The sequence below is a fragment of the Telopea speciosissima genome, chromosome 2 (genome assembly GCF_018873765.1).
Source record: "Telopea speciosissima isolate NSW1024214 ecotype Mountain lineage chromosome 2, Tspe_v1, whole genome shotgun sequence".
NCBI classification, from domain to species: Eukaryota; Viridiplantae; Streptophyta; class Magnoliopsida; order Proteales; family Proteaceae; genus Telopea; species Telopea speciosissima.
Genome location: NC_057917.1, coordinates 19,979,883 through 20,004,007, shown reverse-complemented (window position 1 = coordinate 20,004,007; position 24,125 = coordinate 19,979,883). Strand labels below are relative to the sequence as shown.

The following is a 24,125-nucleotide window of genomic DNA, read 5'->3' as shown; positions in this document are numbered from 1 at the left end:
CCATCTATTTTTTTTGTTTTTGTTTTTGTTTTTATGAAAGTGTAATCACACAAACCACATGTCAATCTTAAAAGGTTAATCGACTTTCCATCCAATAAGTTGTTGCTACATACTGAAATCGTTAGAATTGCCTTGAGGATCAAAATAATGGCATTTCTTTATTTATTTATGGGGAAATGTTTTCTATCCGTGATTTACGCCAATACTGTCACGGTCTATCTCTCCAATCGCATTTGTAACATGATATCTCTGCTTCAAATTGAGATAGGAGAGAGAGGGAGAGAGACACATAGAGCATTGATATAGTTTTTTTTTTCTTTTTATGGAAAATTACCTAGATCCACTAGATAAGAAAAAAATATTATGTGTGCCTTCAAAGAATATCTTGAAATTAAAACTGATGTTACGGTTGAGTTTTATGCCTTAATCAGAGGTCTTCATTTCCTCAATGAGATAGATTTCTCAAATATTTGAAACGAATATGACTTGAAGTTGTGCTTCCATAGTTTTTTTGGCAAGAGTGGTTAAGTGTCCAACCACTTCTTTTATCTATCAGTTATCAGAATGAGAATAGTTATTGTCTTAGAGAATTCAATCCAGTAATTGATTTACTATCAAGAGAAGCTGGAACTTTAGGTGTATCAGGATCCGTCAATAAATTTCCTATTTATATTCAAGAAGAGATTAGAAATGTTATTCTGGGAATACCCAGATATCGATTTAGTTCATAGTTTCCTTTGAGGTTAGCCAACCCTATTGATGGCATTGAGAAGGTGGGGTTGCCCTTCCATTTTTTGTACTTCTAACCCCTGAGTATGTTCAGAGTCATTCTTTGTAACTCTTTTTTTAAATATTATAAAACAAGTAGGGGAGCAATGGGAACGTACGCCTAAGCATCCAATATGGGGGTGTGGTGGTCATTTTGCCACCCATGGGTCTGGGCGTAGGGAGTGCAACCAAGCTGCCTTCTTTTTCCCTTTTTCTTATCTAGTAGATCTAGGATATTAGAGGGCGGGTCTTGGTGCAATGGTAAAGGTTGCTCCATTGTGACCAAGTGGTCATGGGTTCGAGTCTAGAAACAGTCTTTCTGTGAAAGCAGGGGTAAGGCTGCGTGCATTATGACCCTCCCAAGACCCCGTAGTAGTGGGAGCCTCGTGCACTTTTAGTAGATTTAGGATGTTGTCCCTTCTCTCTACTTATTTAAGGAAAAAGAACACAATTTGGTTGCATGAGTCCTATGTCTCAACACAGAAGTATGTGAAATTACCATCCCACCCCTATAAAATTAAAAAAAAAATCATATCCATATTGATGTCCATGCGCATTATCTCATTGGTTATACTGCAGAGGCCACACGATCAGGTATATTTATGAAGAGCATACATGGGCTAACACAGAACTGCGTTAAACCAGGTAAACCTAGTGCACATGTAAACCCATGTGGACTGGAAAGCCTGAAACGGACAAAGATGCTCTCCAATTCTTTAATCTGGCAATTCCCGGTAGTGCCACATTCCATGTGTGACATTTGGCGTTAAAAGATCTTGTGGTGGAGATTAGTTTGCACCATTTCATGAAGCTGAACCCGAGTGGATTGTAAACCCAAAAACGTGGTAACGAGGAAAAAAAGGAAAAAAAAAGTTTAGCAGAAAGGGGAAATACTTTCAAACCATGACTCTCTCACTTCATCTCCGTCCCTCCTTCAAATGGATTTCTGCAATTGACTACTTACCAGGTCCGAAATACATGAACACAGGAAGATCAAATTGAAAAAATCAAAGCTCAAATTTCGAGTCTCTTACTCGGTTCCCTTCTGGCACAGAATACGGAATTGCTTCGGGGAGAGAATAGCCTGCCATTCTTCCTCCTATTTCTGAACAGAGCCAGGGGCAGCCATGGCCACTACTCCACCTCTAAAGCTCCTCCTGCTTCGATAAAAGTACGCAGGAAATCCAGTAGGGGAACTGGTCAGGGATTTGGATGTTAAAGAAGAATCGTAGTATTGGGTTTTGGTTTCAGACCTTGAAGCTCTCTAATGTTGGGAAGGAGGGAAAGAGATCAACAGAGCAAGAGAGGGAGAGGGAAAGTAACGGTTTGAAAATAATCACTTCCTTTCTGTACTTTTTTTTTCCGTCTAATTTCCTCTTTTGGGTTTGGGTACTATTCCGGTTAGCATAACCCGATGGCTAGTGGTTCATGAAATGGTACAAACTAATCTCTACCATAGAATCTCTTTACGCCATGTATCGCACAGGAAAAGTGGCACTGCCTGGAATTTCCAGATTAAAAAATTGGAGAGGAGCTTTATCCGCCTGTAACCCATGGGGCCATAGAATCTTATGCAAGTGGCCCATAGAGTAGAGAAGAGTCAAGCTCAAAATTTATTAATTTATAACAAAGAAACCGCGGTAGACCGGGTAAACCTAATGCACATGTAAACCCATGTGTATCCTTACCCAAAACCAAAAAAAAACCCATGTGTAATCGGAGAGTGTGAAACTCTTTTATTATAAAAAATAAAATAAAATAATGGGGCCATATAATCTTGTCCAAGTGATCCATAAAAGTGTTTTTTTTTTTTTTTTTTTTGACCCTTGGCTCGAAACCTATACAATAAGGGTATTTTCAGTAACAAAGCATAAAATTGTTATCTTTTAATCCAATTGATTTCACTTGTGATTTTTGTCATGTGGCAGATGAGATGGATTGCCACTTATTTTTTCTTGTATATTCTCTAAATATAAATGGTTTGTTGGGCCATTGATTTTAGGATTGAAGGCCGCCTCCATGATACCTCTATGCTGTATATATTGAAACTGTGTTTGGTACGCATTTTTGGGCGATAAAAATAATTGTTTATATTAACCGAGAACATGAAATCGATTAAGATGCGTACCAAACACTGCTTGAGTTTCTTTATTTTTAATCCAAGTTTTTTTGTCTACTTATGTACATTGGATTTTTGCTATTGCCTCTGTGGCTTCCTATTTTATATGGCATGCTCGTAACCTTTATAGATTTGGTAGGAAGCCTACCTAATCCTTTACTGATTCTTTGCCATTAAATAAGTACTATCTTTACCTTCCATCATAGGATCTATCATGATGTCATGGTAGCTTTAACTAAATGTGTCAATTTGGAATCGGAATCAAACCAAATCGAAGCAAATGTAATTTGAATCCAATTCGGTTTTGAAATGTATGAACCAAGTTCGGTTCAGTTCGATTCTAATTTTAGCATTAGAGCCAAATTTTGGAACTGAAACCAAACTGAATTTGGATACTAGTACAGTATAGTATATTAATACATTATAATACTAATATATTATAGTATATATTATTAATATTAGTATTAGATCTTATAATACTACTATATTATAATATAATATTATAGTGTAATATATCATAGTACATCGACAAAGTATAGGAACCATACTTGAATCGTGTAAGAATTCAATTTTGAAAGCTGAAATCGAACCAAACTGAGCAGGCTCAATTGAGTATCAAATTCAAAATCGATTCAGTTCTCGGTTCAGTTCCGGATCACACCAACACCCTCTAGAAACTGAATTGAAATCAAACCAAATAAATCGATTGCAAATTGATTTACACCCTTAGCTTTGACCCTACAAATGGGAAGTCAGGATGGGCATCTTTTATTACTTTTAACAAAAAATTGTTTGGGAATATATGGATTTTTTGGAATAATAGGATGTATACAAGAAGCGGAAGTTAGAGGCTTCCAACAAGGATTGGAAGGGGGTCGTAACATTGGAATTCAAAGACCTAGATATATGGACAGATTTTGGCAATTTAGCAAAATTGTTTAACGAGAGCAACCATCAATGCTGGCTCTTGGAGGAAATTAATTTTCTCAAGTGCGGTGCACTATCCACTGCACCACATTAAAGAATCCAACCGTTCACCCAACACTTAAATTTTACGTTTGGAATGCATCGCACTTGGGAGGATGAAAATACACTTTTGGAACACTTTTGCTATCCAAAATGTGGTGCACTATCCAAATATTTTTTATTTTTGTTTCATAAAAAAAAATAACAAAAAAAAATTTATATATATTACTGTCATAGTTATGTTGTTTCTTAACTGTTATGCCTCTTTAATCCAAAACAACGGCTTGAGCGGGCTTGGGTTTGTAATCAGAAACTCTGCCGGCCATCCCATCTTTGGGAAATTTAAGATCGCGTGCTTCAACAATCTCACTTTGGGGGAATGCTCTTGCAGATCGCACTAGTTTGTTAGAATCCATTTCCCTTTGTATCGAGGACATCATTGTAGAGTCAGACAATGCCAGGGTAGTGTCCTTCATTCCAGACCCGACGAAAGCAGCCCTTTCTACCCCCAAAAAAAAAAAAACCAAAGCAGCCGTTATCTCCATTGAACCAATTATCGCAGATATTTTATATCTATCATCTTTTTTTCAATTCGATAGCAGATTCTCTCACTTGGAAAGCCCTATCTAATCCGTGTACGTTAGTCTAACCTCTCTCCAGTCCGTGGCTGGTGGAGTCTTGTCTCTTATCTCCCACCAGCGTTACACATGATAATGACAATCATATTCTTAAATAAAAAAAAATCTTTAGCTATCCTATACGGAATTTATTTTACCTTTTATAAGAATATTTTACTGAAAAAAAAAGTTATAACATGATTGTCTATTTTTTTCATCCTTACATCTATATGATCTTTTGTTATTGCAGTGTAGAAGGGATCAGGATTGTCTCCAGGGAGCCCAGCGGTCAGGGGGTATCCAACGGTTGAGTTGTATCGCTCATATCTTGGTGCACGCCTAGGAATGTATGCGGCACAGCCCAACAGCTGGATGCACTCTGGGCATGCTAGGCTCCCTGGAGGTGAGCTAAATTCGTGTAGAAGAACTAATGAGATAAAGCCGCTTTCCCCATGGGATTGAGCTCCCCTCAGAGAACCCAGCATGCTCAAGGTGCATCCAGTTGTTGGGCTGTGCTGCACAAATCCCTAGACATGCGCCGAAATATGTGCCGAACAATTCACCCTTATGTGCCCCTTGGGCACTCCGTGGACGCTGAGTTTTCTGGAGAGGAGCCGGATCGACCAAGCTCCGATGATCTTATTTTCTTGAACACGTGTCAAAATATGAAGAATCCAGAGTAAACGTTACTAACGCCCCCTAGTCCCGACATCACAATATCATTATCCTAACTTCCCAACTCGTTAGGTTCCCCAACCGAATTTTTATATAAGAGTTCGATCTCCGTCTCGGCGTTTCCCTCTCTCTCTGCATTCAGCTTTCTTGCATAACTCAGGCTAAGTGTGGTTATCCCCATCGACGATCTTGTTGCAGACATGGCCAACAACACGAAGCTCTACGTAATGTGGGTAGCTAACTTCCTAACTACAGTTCTCTTTTTTTTTTTCTCTTTTCGAAGGAGTAGATTAAATTGGATTTCCTCTTTCCCTCTTCCTTCATCTGTTGTTGGTAATTCAATTTCTGATATTCTTTGATTATACAAGTGACGTGAATTCTTAATGGTGTTCATGTCCTCTTCATTGCAGCTACTACTCCTTGTACAGTCACGTGGGGATCATGGCACGGGAAGTCCATCGAGGAGCTAATAGTGTTCAAGGTGTGGAAGCCATGCTCTGGCAGGTGAGCAGCGTTGTTGACAGTGATTCAAGAGGAAGAAGGGGGCTTTTTTTGTTTCCTTCATTTCTTTCATTGATTCATCCCTTAAAAAAAAAAAAAAATTGATTGGAATGGAGTGATGGAACAGGTACCTGAAACGCTCCCGGAGCGGGTATTGGAGAAGATGAAGGCCCCACCAAAAGCAGAGGATGTGCCAGTGATAAGCCCCGAACAACTTGTCGACGCCGACGGTTTTCTTTTTGGATTTCCATCTCGTTTTGGGATGATGGCGGCCCAGTTCCAAGCTTTCTTTGATGGCACCCATGAGCTTGGCGATTCTCAGGCCCTCGCTGGCAAACCTGCTGGCATCTTCTGGAGCACCGGTTTCCATGGAGGTGGCCAGGAGAATACTGCGTGCGTCCCATTTCTCTTTCTTATCCTTTCCTTACATTTTTTCATTTGAAAGTTCAAACTTCAAATCCTCCCTAAGATATAGATATTGTTGCAATCACCGCCTCTGGTTTGTTATCCAATCTGGGTTCCATACTTTTCTGTGCTAGGCTGCTAGAGGAGGATTTGTAGAATCTATCTTCTGTTTAAGTGATTCTCGATTCCTGTCTCTGTGCTAGTCTGCGGGCAGAGGATTTTTCAAGTCTTTTCTTTTTCTTTCCCCTGTTTGGGAACTTGGGTTTGACTATTTCCCATCTCCTATATTTAGATATTAACGGTTTCTGCATCACATAGTGTGTACAACTTCTTGCATCAGTATTTATGAAATCAGTCAGTTGCTGAGCGAAATTTGCTAGGGTGCAACAAGACATCCATACAAGAAGTGCAAGGAGTAAAAGGAGAGATGAACAGGTCTTTTGGCCTTTCTGAAAGGACTATTCCATGTCAATCTTTGTTGACAATTTCTGAATTTGCAAACTCTTGCTATTTCTAAATGGTTTTGGTTTCTGTCAATTCCATTTGTGCTGGTTGGAGTCTGGGAAAAATAATGTCTCTATTTTTCTTATCCCTTCCCAGTGTTTCCCCTTCCCACCTCACCATGGAAGTTATTTTCTTAGAGGCCCTCTTCTCCAGTAATGCTAATAGAGTGTTTCTTTCTTGAGTTTATCTAGGTTGTATCGTGTCTCTTCTTGGTGCTTCTTGAATGCTTTAAAAACAGCTTACCTTGTCTCTCCATCCTTGGACTCTGCTAGATCATGGTTTAATGTTATTAGCATGGTCTGTAATCTCAGACAACATATATATAAATACAATGTGAAAACCCTACTTTTTGTACATTACAGAGGTTGATAAGAATATAAACTCTACATAGAAGATAAGTCATAAGCTTAGATTGGTAACCGTATGTGTGTTGCCATCTAGAAATGGGACTAGATAAGGAAATGATATATATGGTTGGTAGACTCTAACCCTACCCATTTAAAACTTCCATTTGGAGAACCAGCCATTGAAATGGCTCTCTTCACTACCACATTTCGAGTGTGGCTTTCACATCCTTGCATTGAATTTAAGCAAGTTGAGAGTGATGCATACTTAGTTGTGTTTGGTATGCATTCCCATTCTGAGAATGTGTATTTCCATTCTTATAACAGAGTGCATTCTTAACTGAAAATGAGAACACCATTTGGATATATGTTTGGCTAAAATGGATTCTTAATGGTAGAATACTCACATTTCATCAAACACCTCATGGGCAATATTTGTTGGTCGTTCTTAATTCATACCCTGTTATATTTGTCCGTGTACTGTGACTCTGTAACACGATTCAAACCCAGGTCTTCTAGGGTCAATTACTCCCACCCTTAGTCCATCCTGTTTCTTTTTTCCTCCTACCTAGCCTGTTCCCAAACCTATTAACCCATCTTACTAAGTTAGTGTTGTCTTATGGACCTTTTGGAAAGCCATTATCATTTTTAACTCAGTTCCTTTCAATTTTATATTTCTCTTCTCACGCTTCAACACTGCTGGAGTCTGTAGCTTTCTCCATCAATGCTTTCAGACATGTCCCCTAAAACACTTTCTGTGTATTGAAGTCATCTTCCTTCTTCTGCCCATATATCTCCTAGTGGGACTGAAGAGACTCCGTCAAGATCATGTGTTCTGGAACAACAGAGAGTAGCTGTGCAAAGTTTGCTCATAACAGAGGCCTTCTAAATCAAAGTCGAAGAGTTTAAACTCGTTTTAGTGTACCTGGTCCAATCAGAAGATTAACTCTCCAAGTTTGATGGTGGCTTCAAGAGATTATTCAAGATGCCCATGGCAAATCAGAGACAGAGACTAATCATCAGAGTAAGAACTTATCATCTCCAAGAGTTTCTTCCAAGTAATTGCCTTCAAATGAACCAAAGACTTGCAGTGAATCCCCAAAGCACCAAGACCTTTCCAAGTGATCTCAAACAGTAACTGATATCCAATAACGCTACTTGGTCGTAGAAGCTCCCAACGGAATTGATGCTGCCGATTCTGAAGCTTTGTTTCACGTCCTGGGATACGAGATCACCATGTAAGTGTTTCACTGGTCTCCATGAGTTGAAGTGAAGCAAGAAGCAAGAATGAGAGCACAGAAGAATGATGCCCATTCTAATGATTTAGAATGGGAACGCCTACCCAACAATGTTTTTATGATTCCAGAAGACATTCTAGACCTTGAACATGTTCTGCGAATGCATTCCAATCACAGCCTTAATGTGTGGATGGTACAAGCATTCCATAGATACTCAACAGCATTCAGGGGATGTCCTTACCTAAAACTTCCAGTGTTTCCATGAATGCTTTCTAGCTTGCATTTTTCTCAGCAGGGTGTTTCTAGGTGCTTAGAATATATATATGTGTCATTGGAACTTTTGATGTGGGTGAACAAATTGATAATTCACCCCTCACCCAATTTATTGCCGTATGTACAACTTTTTTAGATTATTATGGCTCTATTTTTATTTTCTTTGTGAACATCCCTTCAGTTTATTGTTGCTTATAGGTTAATCTTTTAGTAATCAATGGTCTCAGACATCCTAGAATTAAATATAGAAGAACAAAATTCTCAATTTGGGGAAGCTATGGATATTATCAAGGGGTCGCAAATCCTATAAGCATGAAGCATGAAGATGATAATTAGACTTGTTCAAGTTGTGATTGCAAGAGTTTCTCTCAAAATTTTGCTTGCTGGACCTTCTGAACAGAGCTGACTTAACAAATTAATCAACTGGTAAAGCATTAGAATATCAAATTTTAGTGGATGATAGCCATCACCGTCATCATATATATCATAGACAGCTTGATAGGAGGCAGGACACATTTCGTGTTTTTGGTTTCTCTCCTACTTAGTCATAACTAGCTTTTAGATGCTTAAGGAACATTAAAAACTTGTCTTGGTGGAGTTGTCATGATCAATTATCTGAGAGCCTGGCAACCAATAGTAGTGGTTTTCCCTTTTCTGGTAACCCCATAACAATTAAACAGTGCAACCTGATGGGGCGGACCGGCAGTGCTTGATGACAAACAGAAGGATCCAGATGGAGATACCCTACAACTAGCTGAATTTTGTACACTATTGTTGATGCAAACTATCATGAACTGCTGAGGTGGATTTGGAGGAAGCCGGAATGGCACATATGAAGTCTGAAAGTCTTTTGGGTGTGTGTCATAGTTAAGAATAGTTAAGAGTTCAAGAATAAAGTGCAATATGGCTGGAGATGGGGTGGGTTAGATGGGTGATTCCCTGCTAGTAAGGTTTGTTTTAATTTTTGACAACTTTTACTTTTGGTGACTTGGTTGAAGTTATAAACTCCCCCCCCCAACAAAAAAAATCTGAACCCCCATAGTAGACCCCATCTCATTCCATCCGTTGAGTCCAATTTTAATTTAGGAGTTCTTTTTGTTTTTGTTTTTTTTTTGGGTAACCAGGATTCTTTTTTAGTACTAATAGGAAGTCTGTTTTTCATTTTTCTAGGTCCCAATTTTTATTAAGGTGAATTAAATATGCCTTCATACAATAGTCCCTTTATTTCTAAATATGGTTAATTTTTAGTTTATTTATTTATTTTTGAAATTGTGCTAATATTTATGATCTATTATCTTTTGTGGACTCCTCCCCCTCATCGTCATGGTACTCTGAGGTGTTTCCATGTCCTAAGTTGTATCAAAAGTCAAGAGCATCTTTTTCTCTTAATTTTTGTAACAGAAACATCTAGGCTTCTTCTGAGGGTGGACCTTGGTGCAACGGTAATGTTGCTCCATTGTGACCAAGTGGTCACGGGTTCGAGTCTCTGGAAACAGCCTCTTTGCGAAGTGGGGGTAAGGCTGCATACATTATGATCCTCCCCAGACCACCCCGCAGTGGTGGAAGCCTTGCGCACTGGGTATGCCCCTTTTTAAACATCAAGTCTTCTTCTGATTCCTATCGAGAATGGAAGAGAGTTTTAGATTAGAACCTGCCAAGCCATGACTCAAGGCACTGGTCATAACCAACCAAAACTCATGAAAACACTTTATCTTCTCAAAATTGGTTGTTACAAACCAAAACTCACGAAAACACTTCATCTTTTCAAAATTGGTCTTGTATGTGGACGATGTTTTGTAATCCCTTCATTTCTTGTACCCATTTCGGGTTCCTGAAAGACCAGTCTCTTCATGGGCTCTGCTACCTAAGGCAACATATACAGATCAACCCACCATGGGTATTTGTAATCGTGCAGAAAACTTGATATGTTCTTGGCAAAAGCTCTGTTGTCTAAATTTCCATTATATCCCATATTTTAGAACAGAAGACAGCTTACTACAACTCTGATTCTAAGGATCACCACTTGTCCCACACACACAATTTCAGGTAATATAGGAAGTTTAAGAGCGTGAGTATTTTTTTTTTTTTCCTTCTGAGGAACTCCAAGTGTATGAAACCATTGGAGATTCCTTGATATGTCTGTTCCATTTGTGCTTCTCATGCTCATTTGTTACTATCTAAAGTTATTCTTAATGGGTATTGTTTGTAACTTTGTATATTAGTTTGCATATTATTTTTCTCTCTTAATCGTCTACATTTTCCTCTATTTTCTACTTTAATAATCTTTGCGAGCATTTGGAAGGTTTTAGTAACTAGTTGGTTCTACACTGGGGAGTAGAGACGCTGGTTATTTTTGTTTGCCTCCCCCCTCCTCTGCCTTCATTGTAATGTTCTTTCTTTGATATGTATATGAAGTATAGATTATTTTCCCATATTGCAGATTAACCGCAATAACACAGTTGTCACATCTCGGTATACTTTTCGTCCCTATTGGGTACACTTTTGGAAGTGGCATGTTTGAGATGAATGAATGGAAGGGTGGCTCTTCATACGGTGCTGGGACTTATGCAGGAGATGGATCTCGACAGCCCACAGAACTAGAGCTCCAACAAGCATTTTACCAGGGTAAGTATGTTGCTGAAATAGCAAAAAAGCTCAAAGATAATACCCCTATGGTGTGACAATACCGTATATTAAAGATGAAGTTTGTAGAATGTTACAACAATGTAATTATTTTATTCCTTTTTCTTTTTCTGATACTAAAATGTAAATATATTATTCCTCAAAAGAAGAGGGTGAGAAGGTTACATCTTCATGATACTATTGGTTCTTATGAATGAGTTGGTTTCATGCTTGTTGGAATGCAAATGAAAATTTTTAGTTGGGAAAGTTGGGACCGATTCAGTGACCTTGCAGTAAAGGGGGTTGTCTGAAGTTAAATATGTTGAACCAAAGATGAAATAAAGCCATGGGGTTGCTTGGGCTGTTTCAAATGTGGTGTTTGTGCATCTCTGAAGCTTTTTGGAAATGCAATTGGACTGCAGTCCACACCTAGGATGATATATACAGTAGCTGTTGCAGTAGGGTAGTGAGAAAGTGTGAATGCATTGTCTCAGAGTACTGGATGATCTGATTGTCGTTGGGAAATTCAAACCCTTGTTTTCTCTTGACTGTGAACAGGTAGCCATATCTTTTCAACTGCCACAGCAAGGGCTGAATGATCTAATTCCTCTGTTTTTTTTTTTTTTTTAAGATATATAGATTTGTTGGAACACTGGTTAGTGAATTGGAATTACATCTATTCTGCAGCATTTTGTTCATTCCTCACTTTCTGGATAAATTATGTTAGAGTAATGTCTTCAATAGACCCAGATTATGTGGTGCAGCTTAGTTCTTTTCATTTGTTTTCTATTTGTTTGCTCTGCTTTCTTGGTTCTACAAACTTATGGCAGTTATGAACTCTATTGATTATTTACACCATAATGAAAGGGTCAGAATGACATGTTTCACATCTATGGCACTGGTCGAATAGGTTCTTAACACCATGCTTCGCGTGCAATCGGCTATGAGGGTATGAATTCTCTCCTTGAAACAAGCCTTCAAGTGGAATTATCCTCCCTCATAAATCATGTTTCGAGTGGATTAAAGTTGAAGAAGATTTGGAGACTCCTAAATAAGACTTTGATGATTCTTTGTTGAAGTGATCTCTAGAGAATTTGAGAAATTTCCAAATGTCTTGTGTTGTACAGAATGATCAACAGAGAGAGAGAGAGAGAGACCTGGCAGGCATGGCCATGCCGTGAAGGAAAAGGACCAAATAGGGGTGCAAGTTTGGCCCTGTTGGCCCGAACCCATCCTGGCCCGCCCTGAGTCCGAACAAGGCCTGGGCTGAGATTTCCTGGCCCTGAGGGCAGGTTAGGGTTGGAAATTTCTGGATCTAAGTCAGGGTCGGGCCCGGCCTGAGTTGAGTCCTTGAGCTAAGCCTGGCCTGGTCCAGTCGGACTCTGTTTGAAGTTATATTATAAAATATACATTGATATAATATATATGAGAATTAGTTTTCTGTCCGGGAGTGTGGTCTACATCCTCAAAACAAGGGGACAAAGGTGTCTTTTCATATGGGGAAGAGATAGATAGACTCATGGGAGTGCTGATGTAAGCCACACTCCCGGACAGAGAACTTTCTCCTATACATATCATAAACTTTAAACATCACACACATTTAGTTATATAATATATTATATATGAAGGTGATAAGTGATATTGCATATTTTATTATAATATTATTTTATGTAAAATTGATAATTTTTTCCTCGGCCCAGCTCAACCCATGCATCTATCCCTTCCCCTCCCCATAATCAGGGCCAAATAGGATCAGCCCGGCCGGGCCAAGAGTGGGTTAGGTTTGGTTTTTTCAGGCCTTGAGTCAGGGTCGGGTTGAGCATAGGCCTAGCCATGAGGAGTCAGGGTTGGGCTGGGGTTTTAAAAAGCCCACCCAACCAGACCCTGTTGCAGCCCTAGTTCCGACCAATGATGAGTTTGATCCATTGGTTCTTCGATTTGTTTGAAAAAAAAATATCAGATATAAGAAAACATCTCTAATTATGATTAAAAAGGAACATTCTCAAATAGACCGCTTTGATAGAATCACTTGAATAGAGTAGAGCTAAGCTTTCGCCAATAGAGCTATACGCCTATACCACTCAATGGAGCTGTCTATCTCAACAAGTTGGATAGATGTTTGATAATAATGATATTTTAGTCCGGAAGAAATAGCAGTATTTCTTTATCCTTAACTGGCTCTGTTGAGTCAATTTTTTTCTATTTATAAACGTACCATTGCTTAGTTTTTATTTATCAGCTTTCTATTAAGAGTGTAAATGGTCCGGCTCGAAAGGCCCTATCTATCATGTGTTTGACAGATTGGCCACATTCCAAAACTTGGCTTCACCGACTCTATGAGGTGAGTTTGAAGCCCTTGGTTGTGCACATGTCAATAAATTCCCTTTTCACCCAAAAAAAAAAAAAAAAAACAGAGTGTAAATGGATAGCCTAAAATCAAGACTAGATCCGTGTTCGAATCCATCTAGAGAAATCCATATTCTAAAAGTTGGCTTTTTGATATATATCAAGATAGTTCGAAAGCTAGTCAGATACATGTACATATATCATATATCTCAGTCTCAGGTAGGAGATTTATCCAATCCGTAATGGGTTTATTGTTGTAACTAAATTTATTTAAATAAAGTTTCAAAAAAGGACAAAGTTTTCCTCCACCATAGAGGACGGTTCACTCACCATCCTAGCGTTCACAAACCCCTCCTACGGTTTTGGTATGTTCCAAAATACCCTCCCGATACCCATTCCCGCCCCTCAGTGAATGGGATCCCATTCACTGTGGGTGGAGGGAAACTCGGCCCTGTAAAAAAAATTCTCTTTCTTTTTGAAATTTTAGTTTTGATGTTTTCCCTCCTCAAGGTTTGTTTTCTTGGGAGTTGTTTTAGCTTGTCATTTTTTGTGTAGGACTTTTAATCCAACATTGGAAGTGGAAGAGAAACCAGAGAAGTTAATATACGGGAACTACAAGGGTAGGGTTCCTTGAAGAGAGGTATCTCTCCTCCCTCATGTCCGGAGTGCTTTTCACACACACGTGTGCATCGGATCATATCGGGGCGAGGCTTTTATATATAAAAATATTTTTTTTTTTGCTCCAACTTGAACCAAATTAAAATCTGTGTTAACTGACGTCGTTTGGTTTTTGCTCGATGTCGGTTGGGATGCAAATGAAGCCGGTCATAACACAGTACATGTCGGTATCTATCTGAGACAAAAACGACAGGGTTTGTTCTCTGACCGATGTGTAGGCCATTCTGGCCGATGTTGGCAGGAAGGTAACCAACGTCCTTTGATGTCATCTAGTCGCCGATACCAGTCACTTGTGAAGTGGTGTCGACCACAGTGTTTCTGGTGTCAGTTTCGGTCTCCTCTGAAATGACAACTCCTTTCGTAGAGGTGCACTCATGGGGCTCCTTCTGTCTATAAGTAGGAGTCATCTCTAGCTCAAAAACACATGATTTTTATGTGCTAAAATCTCTCTCTCTCTCTCGCTCCATACTTGCTCTCTTGGTTTTATCTTCATGCATACCGGTTCAAGAAGCTTTTTCTTGGTTCTTTGCATTATTTAGTCCGACATGCGGAAAAAGTATCCCCAGTTGTTTGATGACTAAGGTATGTCAATTTTGAGGACAAAATTTTTATAAGGAGGGGAGGATGTAATACCCCGACCCAAGTACTATCTTTTAACATTAGTTTATTGTTTATTTTATAGAGTGAATGGACTGGATGGAAGGAGATCAATTCTATTGTATGATATTGCTTGATTTTGGTAAGAATTCTCTTGTAATTATGATTTTTACTTGTGTTAAAATGGTTCATGGGTTTATTCTTGATTAATGGCTAGGTATGGGCCTCATGAGATTTTCTGTTAAAGCCCATGGTTTTTATTTTATTTATGGGCCTAGAATGTAATGTGTTTGATTGTGGGCCCATTTGTGAATTTGAGTTCATTTAGGTTCATTTGATTTGATTTAATTTTATGTATGAATTTGAGTTAATTTAAGTGAATTTAATTTGAGTTAATTTAAGTGAATTTATCTTAAGTTAATTTAAGTGAATTTAATTTGAGTTAATTTAAGTGAATTTAGTTTAAGTTAATTTAAGTGAATTTAATTTGAGTTAATTTAAGTGAATTTGGGTTGAGTTAATTTTAACCTAGCAATGGAACTAAGGGTATTTAAGTAAAAGACTATAGCTAGATATTTGTATCCTTGAACACTATTAGATGTTAGGATTAGGGTTTAGATTTTTGACTTGGTTTTTTGGATATTTTCAAATGGAGACTTGATATTTACTAAAGTGCCATGGATTATAAATAATCCTTATGGAGAAGAAAATTTACATTTTTAGTTCTATTCACTTAGCTAAAAAAGAGAAAGAAGGGAGAATAGAGAAAGAGGGGAAAATGGCTAGAAGATTGTGAAGCTGAGGGTTTCTGAGGTGATTTTGAAGGGGCTATTGGAGGATTAAGGCTCTAATAGAAGAAGGAATCCCATGCATATAATTTTGAAGGTAAGAAAACCTATCTATATTAATAGTTTAATTTTGTTCTTAAGAGTGGGTTTTAGAGGATTGTTAGTGTAATAGCATGATTATATAATTCTAATGCTAGGTTACTGATTCATGGAAAGAATTGTAAGGCAAATTTGAAGGTCTTTGTGAAGAACCTTTGGAACTTGAAGAAAGGATTAAGGAAAATAATGAATCTAAAAAGGTGTTGGATTTCCATAGATGTGTAACCGACTTTGTGAAGGTAAGTTTGTTTGTTTGTTCTTGTTGTATAATCTAACTAGATTTCATAAGTGTTCATTTTATAGATTTATGAGATTTTGATCGTACACCATGGTATTCTAAAATTATGATGGTATAGATGCAATGGTGTGAGGCTAAGACCTCCGATCTTTACCCCTTGTTTTATCCCATTAAAATTCGGATACCCTGCTCTGGCAGAATGACCTTTGGTCAGTCCAGAGGGAATATCTACTTCGTTATAAATCAAAAGTGAATGATTCAAGTTGGGTTGGAAACTAGACATATGGGGGGAAATATTGGACAAGGATTCGATCACAGATTTTGCTCCTAAATAGGGGAAAATTTGTATGCAAAGTCAGGGTACGTAAACTTCCGGGTAGAATTCTAGGTACAGAGGCAAAATGACCTTAGTTCAGTAAAATGGGTATAATTTGGTCATTTCAAAAGAAAATGACCTGATTTTTTATTCTATGTTTAAAGGACTCAAAAACATAATTTTTCTATGAAGGAATCATTAACCCAGGTGTTCTAGAAATGACTCAAAAATAGCTTTGAACAGGAAGGTATTTATGGAGTTAGGACTACTTGAACTGGATTAAAGTTTGGAAGTCTTGGAAGCGTCGAACGGTAAGTAATGATACATGATCATATTAAAATTTATGGTTATAAAATAAATATATTTTTGAATGATCAAATGAACAAATGAATGAGTGTTATTATGCAACTTATAAATTTTTGTATGCATAGTATATGAAGATATGTATGTTAGAATGGAAGTGAAAGTTTTATTTAATTATAGAAGAAAATGATAATTAGTATTATATGTGCAATTGAGAATATGATTTAGATAGATGCATGATCATGGTTTATGAACTGTGCATGTGAATTGAATATTCATGCTTATGTTGTGCCTCACAACTATGTTATGCTCCTATGTATTACTCACATGTTCAAGATCGGGCTAGGAGTGATTAAGGGAAAGGTACACATATACATAATGTAAGTCAAATGTTTAAGAAAGAATGTAAAATGTAGCCTAAGTAAATGGACGACTCGGAATGGTAATTAATGGTGTTTTGAGAGGCATTGAGGCTAAGGCCAAGACATGACCCGACACAAAAAGCTTAGAGAGGCATTGAGACTTTAGTCAAGACACGGCCCGACAGGAAATAAAACCATTTCCAATGAGGAGTTGAGATTAAGGCTAAGAATGTTAAATGAGTATCATGTGAACGATATAAAGAAAAATGAAAATAATAAAAGATGCATGTTACCCTAGTTTTGATGAAAATAAAGAGTATGTTTGATTATGAATAGTTGTTTATCTTGCTTACTGAGCTGTCAAGCTCATTCCATTATCATAAATGTTTTTACAGAGAAAGGAGCTAAAGACAAAGGAAAGGGAATCGTGATCGAGCAGGATCACTTGGATTGAAGGGAACCTTGCTATTCTTGGAAGTTTAGCTAAGGTCTATGATATGTTTTTTAAACATTTTATTATAGATGTTTGAGAATTGTACCTCTTAAGGATGACTGTATTAAATAGAGTTGATGCCAACAGTGTTACCACCCAATGAATGGGTGTAAGTTTTAATGGTTTTTAATTTGATGTCCTGCTATGACTGATAATTATCTTGTTATGGATCTAAGGAATGGTTTTACCATGTTAGGTTTGAAGTTTTAAACTTCATCAATAATTAAGATCCATGCATGATATGTTTTTAATAAAATTATTTAAGCTTTGCTTGCACGATCCCCAGTTAGATCCGGTGTCATGGGCCCCACCAGGTCTAGTCTTTCTAGGGGTGTGACATACAACATCAAAAGTTCATATCAAAGAGCAACATTGAACTATACTCAAACATGCTCAACTTTCCCACTGTCATCTGTGATGATCTAATACCTCCTAAAGAAGCTGAACAAGGCGAACTAAATTATTAGTAATTTTGATCTTATACACAAAGAAGTATTGTTTTTTTGCAGGTTAGACCTTGATCCCCTAAGATACCCGTAGAGGAAAAATATCGAGGAAATTAAATCATTATTGAGAAAATCATAAGGAATAGGTAGTTGCATCACTTCATGGATTCATGTTTTTTTTTTTTTTTTTGGGGGGGGGGGGGGGCGCTAGGCCAAGGCAAATAGGCCAACTACAAGTACCAATTGAAGGGAAGGCTTAGACAAGCCAATATAACCTACAACTATCAAGGGGGGAGGGGGGAGGGAGAAAGTGTGACCAAGCGAGTCGAACCTATGACCTCCTGGGGGGGGGGCATGCACTTCAACTGGCAAGCCTCCAACCAACTAAGCTAGCGGTTGTTCACTTTTATGGATTCATGTTATGTACAAAGGATGTAGAGAATGATCCACATTCCTACTTGAAGAATAAATACCACCAGCCACACCTAATAAACTTATTGGTTAGAAAATGAATTGTACTTCAAATTCCATATAATTCTTTAACAATGGCATCTTTCTCATATTTTAAAGGCATCTTCCAATTTTAAAACGGTAATGAAAGACTGGAGCAAAGATGTTGCAATTCTAATCTCTCGCCTTAGCTTGTTTGTATAAAATGCCAGCAAGCAAAGAAATAACATTTGGTGGCTATGGGGAATGACCATGTACCTCAATGGAAGTCATGGTCACAGAGATCTGTAGATCATTTCACTCGTTAAGGGGTTCCATCATGGTGATGCAATGAAATCTCTCAACATTCTGGGCTGTATCTTATCCAGTTGATGTGTAGATAACAGTGACTATGTTGCTTGCATGTGCATTGAGGCCACCCAGAGCTTTGGTCGCTGCCAATCCATCCTAGGTTCTTGAGCATATTAAGCTCTACAAGTACAAAGACATTGATTTTGAATACCTTCCTTACCATCTCTTCTTTGATAATCATGTCACGGATTACAGATTTTCCATGCCCCTTAATCCAATTCAGTACAACTGGCTTCTTATTTGAACATAAAATTCCTGAACAATTTGGAACAAAATATCTAAAAAAGATGAAGACTGAATAGCTAGATATGGATATGAGAAGGATGATAAAACACTTCTTAAGTATTGATGGGATTCTTTTTTTTTTTTTTTTTTTCTCTTCTGTTATAGATATTGTGAGTGAGTCCTAGTTACAAATACATTAGTTAATGAAGTCTTCAGAAACAATCACCCAAATTTGCAGAGTCAATGAAATTTAAGCATGCTCCATCAGATTAACCAGACTGGTTTCTATGAGTGTCAGTTGTTTTTAATGCAAAAGTCAAGGATAAGTATCTAACCCTATATTTCCATGAGATCCATTTCATGGAAATAGTTATGGAGGTAGTCAAGGACTTTCTGGATGCCTTTAGACACCATTTTCATTCCCACAACAACAATAGTACTGTAGCTTAATCACTTGTAAAGGTTTTTACCAGCCATCGCACATTGGAAGCTTTGAAACATTACAAATCTGCTTGATCTGAAACCAAAAGAGGATTCATAAGAATTATATTGATATAGGTTCATATTGCTAATATTTAAATGCAGGAGAAGGTCTAGATTCAAGAACTCCGAACCCCAATTCAAAATGGGAATTTAAAACCTAGCATACAAGAAGAAATCACTGCCAAGAATGGTTTATTATATTTCAAAATATAATAAAAGCCAAGACCTAGCCAACCAATGAGAGAGAGAAAATCTGTCAAATATAAAACATACAAACAGAACAGATATTACAAGATTCAATTTAAAAAATTCATTAACAATTCGTAGAGAGCTATAAATGTTTTCCATCTTTCAATGGAGAATAGGGGAAAGAAATAAAAGTGAGGCAAACTTCATTTATTATCACGTTAATACGAAATGACGTCTAAAATGTATATGTAGAAAGTTGAAAGAAAAAGGGACAAACGAAATCAAACGACTAAGTTAAAAAATTAGGCTACTTGTTGAAAACGACCTCCCAAGTGTTGTAGTTGACCAGGTTTTCCAGATAGAACTTCAACTCTATAGCTTTGTAGATGTCTTTGATTGATAAGTTTTTATTCATGTGGCTCTTAACAAGCTTCCCAGCTTCAAGAGTAGACATGAGGGATAGCTCTTTAGTAAGCATGGAGCTAGCTACAATGGTTCCCAAGAAGCTTGCATTTGATCCAGATGAATCTTAATCTGAACCCTTCACACCAAGTAAGTTTAGACAAGATGATTGAGATGCATATTGAATCTCAGTACCAACTATACACTTCTGCAATAGAACAAACGTAAGAATATCAAATGAATACTACTTCGGATTCTACCTAATTCTTTAACAGAAGGCATATTTCTCATCTTTCATCAAAATTTAAAGACATCTTTCAATTTTATAATGGTAGTGTGTGTGATCTAAGTGGGTTATCGACAAGAACCAAGATGTTGTAACTGGAATGGCTATTGTTAACTTGTTTGTATAAAATGTCACCAAGGAAAGAAATGAACCACAAATGATTGGGTATATTCTATACGTTCTAATATAAGTTTACTTAAATAAGGAATAAGGTTGTGGTGGGCCCCACTGGATAGAGCCCATCTAACCTAAAACCTTAGTCATTCTTATAAATACTAGCTGGAGGCAGCAACCTGTTTATTCCAAACTTAATATACAGGGTGTATTGCTTTAAGCAACCTTGCGCTTAAACTCTAACAATCTTAAAGCAATAGTTATTTATTTTTTTTCCGAAAGATTGGCTTCGGTGTTCTCCTCGATCATGCGAAACCTATTCGGATTTTGGAATCTCGGTTCTGGCTTGTTGATCGTGTGTCACGGTTCTGCAGAATTTTCCTTTGATCGTGCATCATGGTTCTGGTATTGTTTGATCGGCTTCGGGGTTTTAATATTTTATGTGATCCGCTTTGGAGTTTGGCATCACGGTTGTTGGTGTTTTATCTTCAAAACAAATGGAAGTTTGCAGAAAGCCTTTGTAAGAGAGCTTTCGTCAAAAGCCTTTTTCCCTCGACTGATTCAATTAAAAAAAAAAAAAAAAGAAGCCAAAAGGATGTTGGCAGGAAGCTTTTCTTCAAAGCTTTTAATTAATTACAAAAAGTACAAAAGCAAGTCAGAAAGCTTTGGAAAAGCTTTGATTAGTCATTTTAAGCTTTTTTTTTTAAGTTAGAGGTTGATTTGATTGTTTCAAATTACAAAAAAAAAAAAGGGACAAGAGCAGAGTCTGCAGAAATTGTCTTTTGCCAAAAAGTTTTGCACAAAACTTTTTGGTTGATTAAAAGAAAAAAAAAAGAAGAAGCGTGTGCAGAGACCTTTTTCAGATTATTATTATTTTTTTGGTTTCGATTTTCATAACCAATCGGCACGACCTGCGGCAGCGACCAACAGCCCTGCAGCCAACACCAGCGCTAGCGTAGAACACCATCCAGTCCCCGCCTGCTGTGTCTGATTCGTCGGTATCCTCCGCTTCTTCTCTCACCAGGTGCGATTGTTTTGTTTTAAATATTTTTTAAAAAAAAAATTATAGCAATCTTGAGATGGAGAAACTTGTCGTTTCGTTTGAGATGATCAAATTGGAAACTTTTAGAGGATCTGAGTTCAATGCATGGAAACGGAAGACTCGGTTTGGTCTAAAATATTTGAATGTGTTCTATACTGTAACGAATATTTTCAAAGACTGCATTGATATTAAAGAATCTCAATGGCTCGGTGATGAAGACTTTTGTAAAGATTATTTGCTGAATTCCTTGTCAGATAGACTTACAGAAACTTACAGTAAATTTGAAACTACAAAGGAGATATGAGATACTTTAGATGTCCAATTTAAGGAAGAGGAACTATCCAAAACTCACTTAGTGGATAAGTTCATGGACTTTAAATTTTAAGAAGATAAGGCAATCCTCCCTCAAGTAATTGATCTTGAGAATTTACAGTCTAAATTAAACCTAGAAAAAATACCTGTTTGTGATGCATTCCTTGTTGGTGCTATTATTTTTAAGTTACCTTTGATTTGACATTCTTTTAAACTAAGATGTATAAAAAGAAAGTGCAAGTGGGGCTGGATGATCTCAAGAGATTCATTAGAATCGAAGATGAGAATAGGACTAAGAATAACTTAGAGGTGGTTAAACAACAACAGTCAGCTGCTAACATAGTTGTTACATATCCCAAGAAATTTCTTAAGAAATCCAAGCCACCTAAAAGTGAACCAAAGTAGTTGGAGGCTAAAAATGCTATTTTTAAAAAGAAGCGCAAGTGTCACAACTGTGGTAAGTGGGGTCACTATGAATCTGAGTGTAAACACCCTAAAAAGGGAGATTTTGACACACCAAAGAAGGAAGTCCACATGATGGTGGATAAGACTGAGCCTACAAATTTTGTTGCCATGGTTGGAAAGGGTTAGGTTACATTTTCTTCAGATTAGCGGTTGGATTCTAGAGTAACTTGTCATGTGTGCAACAACAGAAATTTGCTGATTGAGAAAGCCAATGTAGCAGAGACAGCTACAGTTGCCAATGGAGCATCAGTGGAGGTAACTCAAAAAGGAACTGTAAATTTGGTCTTGTCTTCAGGTAAGAGTTGAATTTTGAAAGATATTAAAGTAGTTTCTGATTTTGGAAAGAATTTAATTTCACTTAGCCTATTATTTGATGCTGACATGTGTGTTTCTTTTCATGGTGGTAGAGTAACTTTGTCTGTTAACTCTCATTATTTTGGTTGTGCTTATTTAGTTAATGACATGTACAGATTAAGTTTAACAAATGAGATAATTAATCAAGTTAGTTCAAATTTTGTTTGATCCTAAATTATTACATTGCAGATTAGGATATGTGAACTATAGAAAATTGCTCAAACTAGCTAAAACTCATAATATGCCATTAGACACTTTGATTAAATTTGACAGATGTGACGTGTGTGCTCAAACCAAAATTACTAGAAAATCTTTCCGTTCGGTTTCCAAGAGTACACAACTTCTTGAATTAATACATTCTAACCTTTGTGATTTTAAAAGTTTCACTACCAGAGGTGATCGGAAGTATTTAATTACTTTTATAGACGATTTTTCTAGGTATTGTCATATTTATTTATTAAAATCAAAAGATGAAGCTTTTGAAAAATTTAAAATTTTCATGAACCGAGTTGAAAATCAGTTGAACTTAAAGATTAAAAGACTTAGAAGTAATAGAGGAGGAGGATATAAATTGTCAAAGTTCAAGGAATTTTGTACCTCTCAGGGCATAATACTTGAAACTATTGCTCCTTACTCACCTCAATCAAATGACATAGTTGAATGTAAGAACACGACATTGACAGAAATGTTAAACTCCATGTTATTGACAGTTGGCATGCTTGCTTGTTATTGGTAAGAAGCAGTGTTGACTTCCAATCACAGTCTAAATAGGTTACCACACTCTAAGTTGACTTCTACTCATGAAATTTGGCATAACCATCCCTGTAGATTTGATACTCTTAAAACTTGGGACGGTATCGCTGATGTAAGGATACAAGACCCTAGGAGACCTAAGGTGGGAATTAGAACCAACACTTGTATGTATATAGGATGTGCAGAAGATAGTGCTGCAGACTATTTTTTTGGATCTCTCAACCATGTGGTGATAGAATCTAGGGATGCTGTGTTTTTTTAGGATAAATTTCTCATAAAGGCATGACCTTATCAGGTCTGACAGGAATGGTTACAGAAACAACTTTGAAATCTGAACCAGTTGTTTCTGACACTCTTCCCACAATGCTCCCTGAATCAAAGTCTAGATGTGTTTCTACTAGGGATCGAGGACCTAAGAATTTTGGTGAGAATTTTGTGACTTACCATTTAGAGGCTGATCCATCTAAATTTAAGGAAGCAATGAGGTCTACAGACTCACTTTTATGAAAAGAAGTCATTGATAAAGAAATGAGCTCTTTAATGCAGAATAAGACTCGACAACTCGTTGATTTGCCTAAAGGGGCTAAAATGTTAGGTTGTAAATGGGTTTTGAAGAAGAAACTTAATCCTGACGGATCTATAGCCAGATATAAAGCACGCTTAGTAGCTAAAAGCTATACTCAAGTTAGTGGGATAGATTATTTTGATATCTACTCACTGGTCTATCACTTTACGACGATAAGGATTCTTTTTGCTTTGGCATCTATTGAGCACTATGTTGTACATCAAATGGATGTGAAAATGACCTTCTTTTATGGAGATCTAATGGAAGAAATCTACATGAATCAACCTGAAAGGTTTGTCAAAGAGGGTTTTGAAAAGAGAGTTTGTAAGTTGAACAAATCTCTATATGGTCTTAAAGAAGCACATAAATTGTGGCATGAAAAGTTTGATAGAACAGTAAAGAGCTTTGATTTTCATACCAGTAACTGGGATAAATG

The 24,125-nt window shown here is 37.2% G+C and overlaps 1 protein-coding gene and 1 long non-coding RNA gene across 2 annotated transcripts; both read left to right on the top strand.

Moving 5' to 3' along the window:
* The first annotated feature begins 1,844 nt into the window (after positions 1-1,844).
* Positions 1,845-22,852, top strand: LOC122652864. The gene is made up of 4 exons (XR_006331657.1): positions 1,845-2,012; positions 2,359-2,367; positions 22,015-22,018; positions 22,842-22,852. It is a non-coding gene; the product is annotated as an uncharacterized LOC122652864 (long non-coding RNA).
* LOC122652863 (NAD(P)H dehydrogenase (quinone) FQR1-like) lies at positions 5,252-11,278 on the top strand. Its single transcript, XM_043846743.1, has 4 exons — positions 5,252-5,374; positions 5,556-5,649; positions 5,774-6,039; positions 10,851-11,278. Exons 1-4 carry the CDS (start codon positions 5,346-5,348, stop codon positions 11,089-11,091), a joined length of 630 nt encoding a protein of 209 aa, XP_043702678.1. The 5' UTR covers positions 5,252-5,345; the 3' UTR covers positions 11,092-11,278.
* Positions 22,853-24,125: the final 1,273 nt, after the last annotated feature.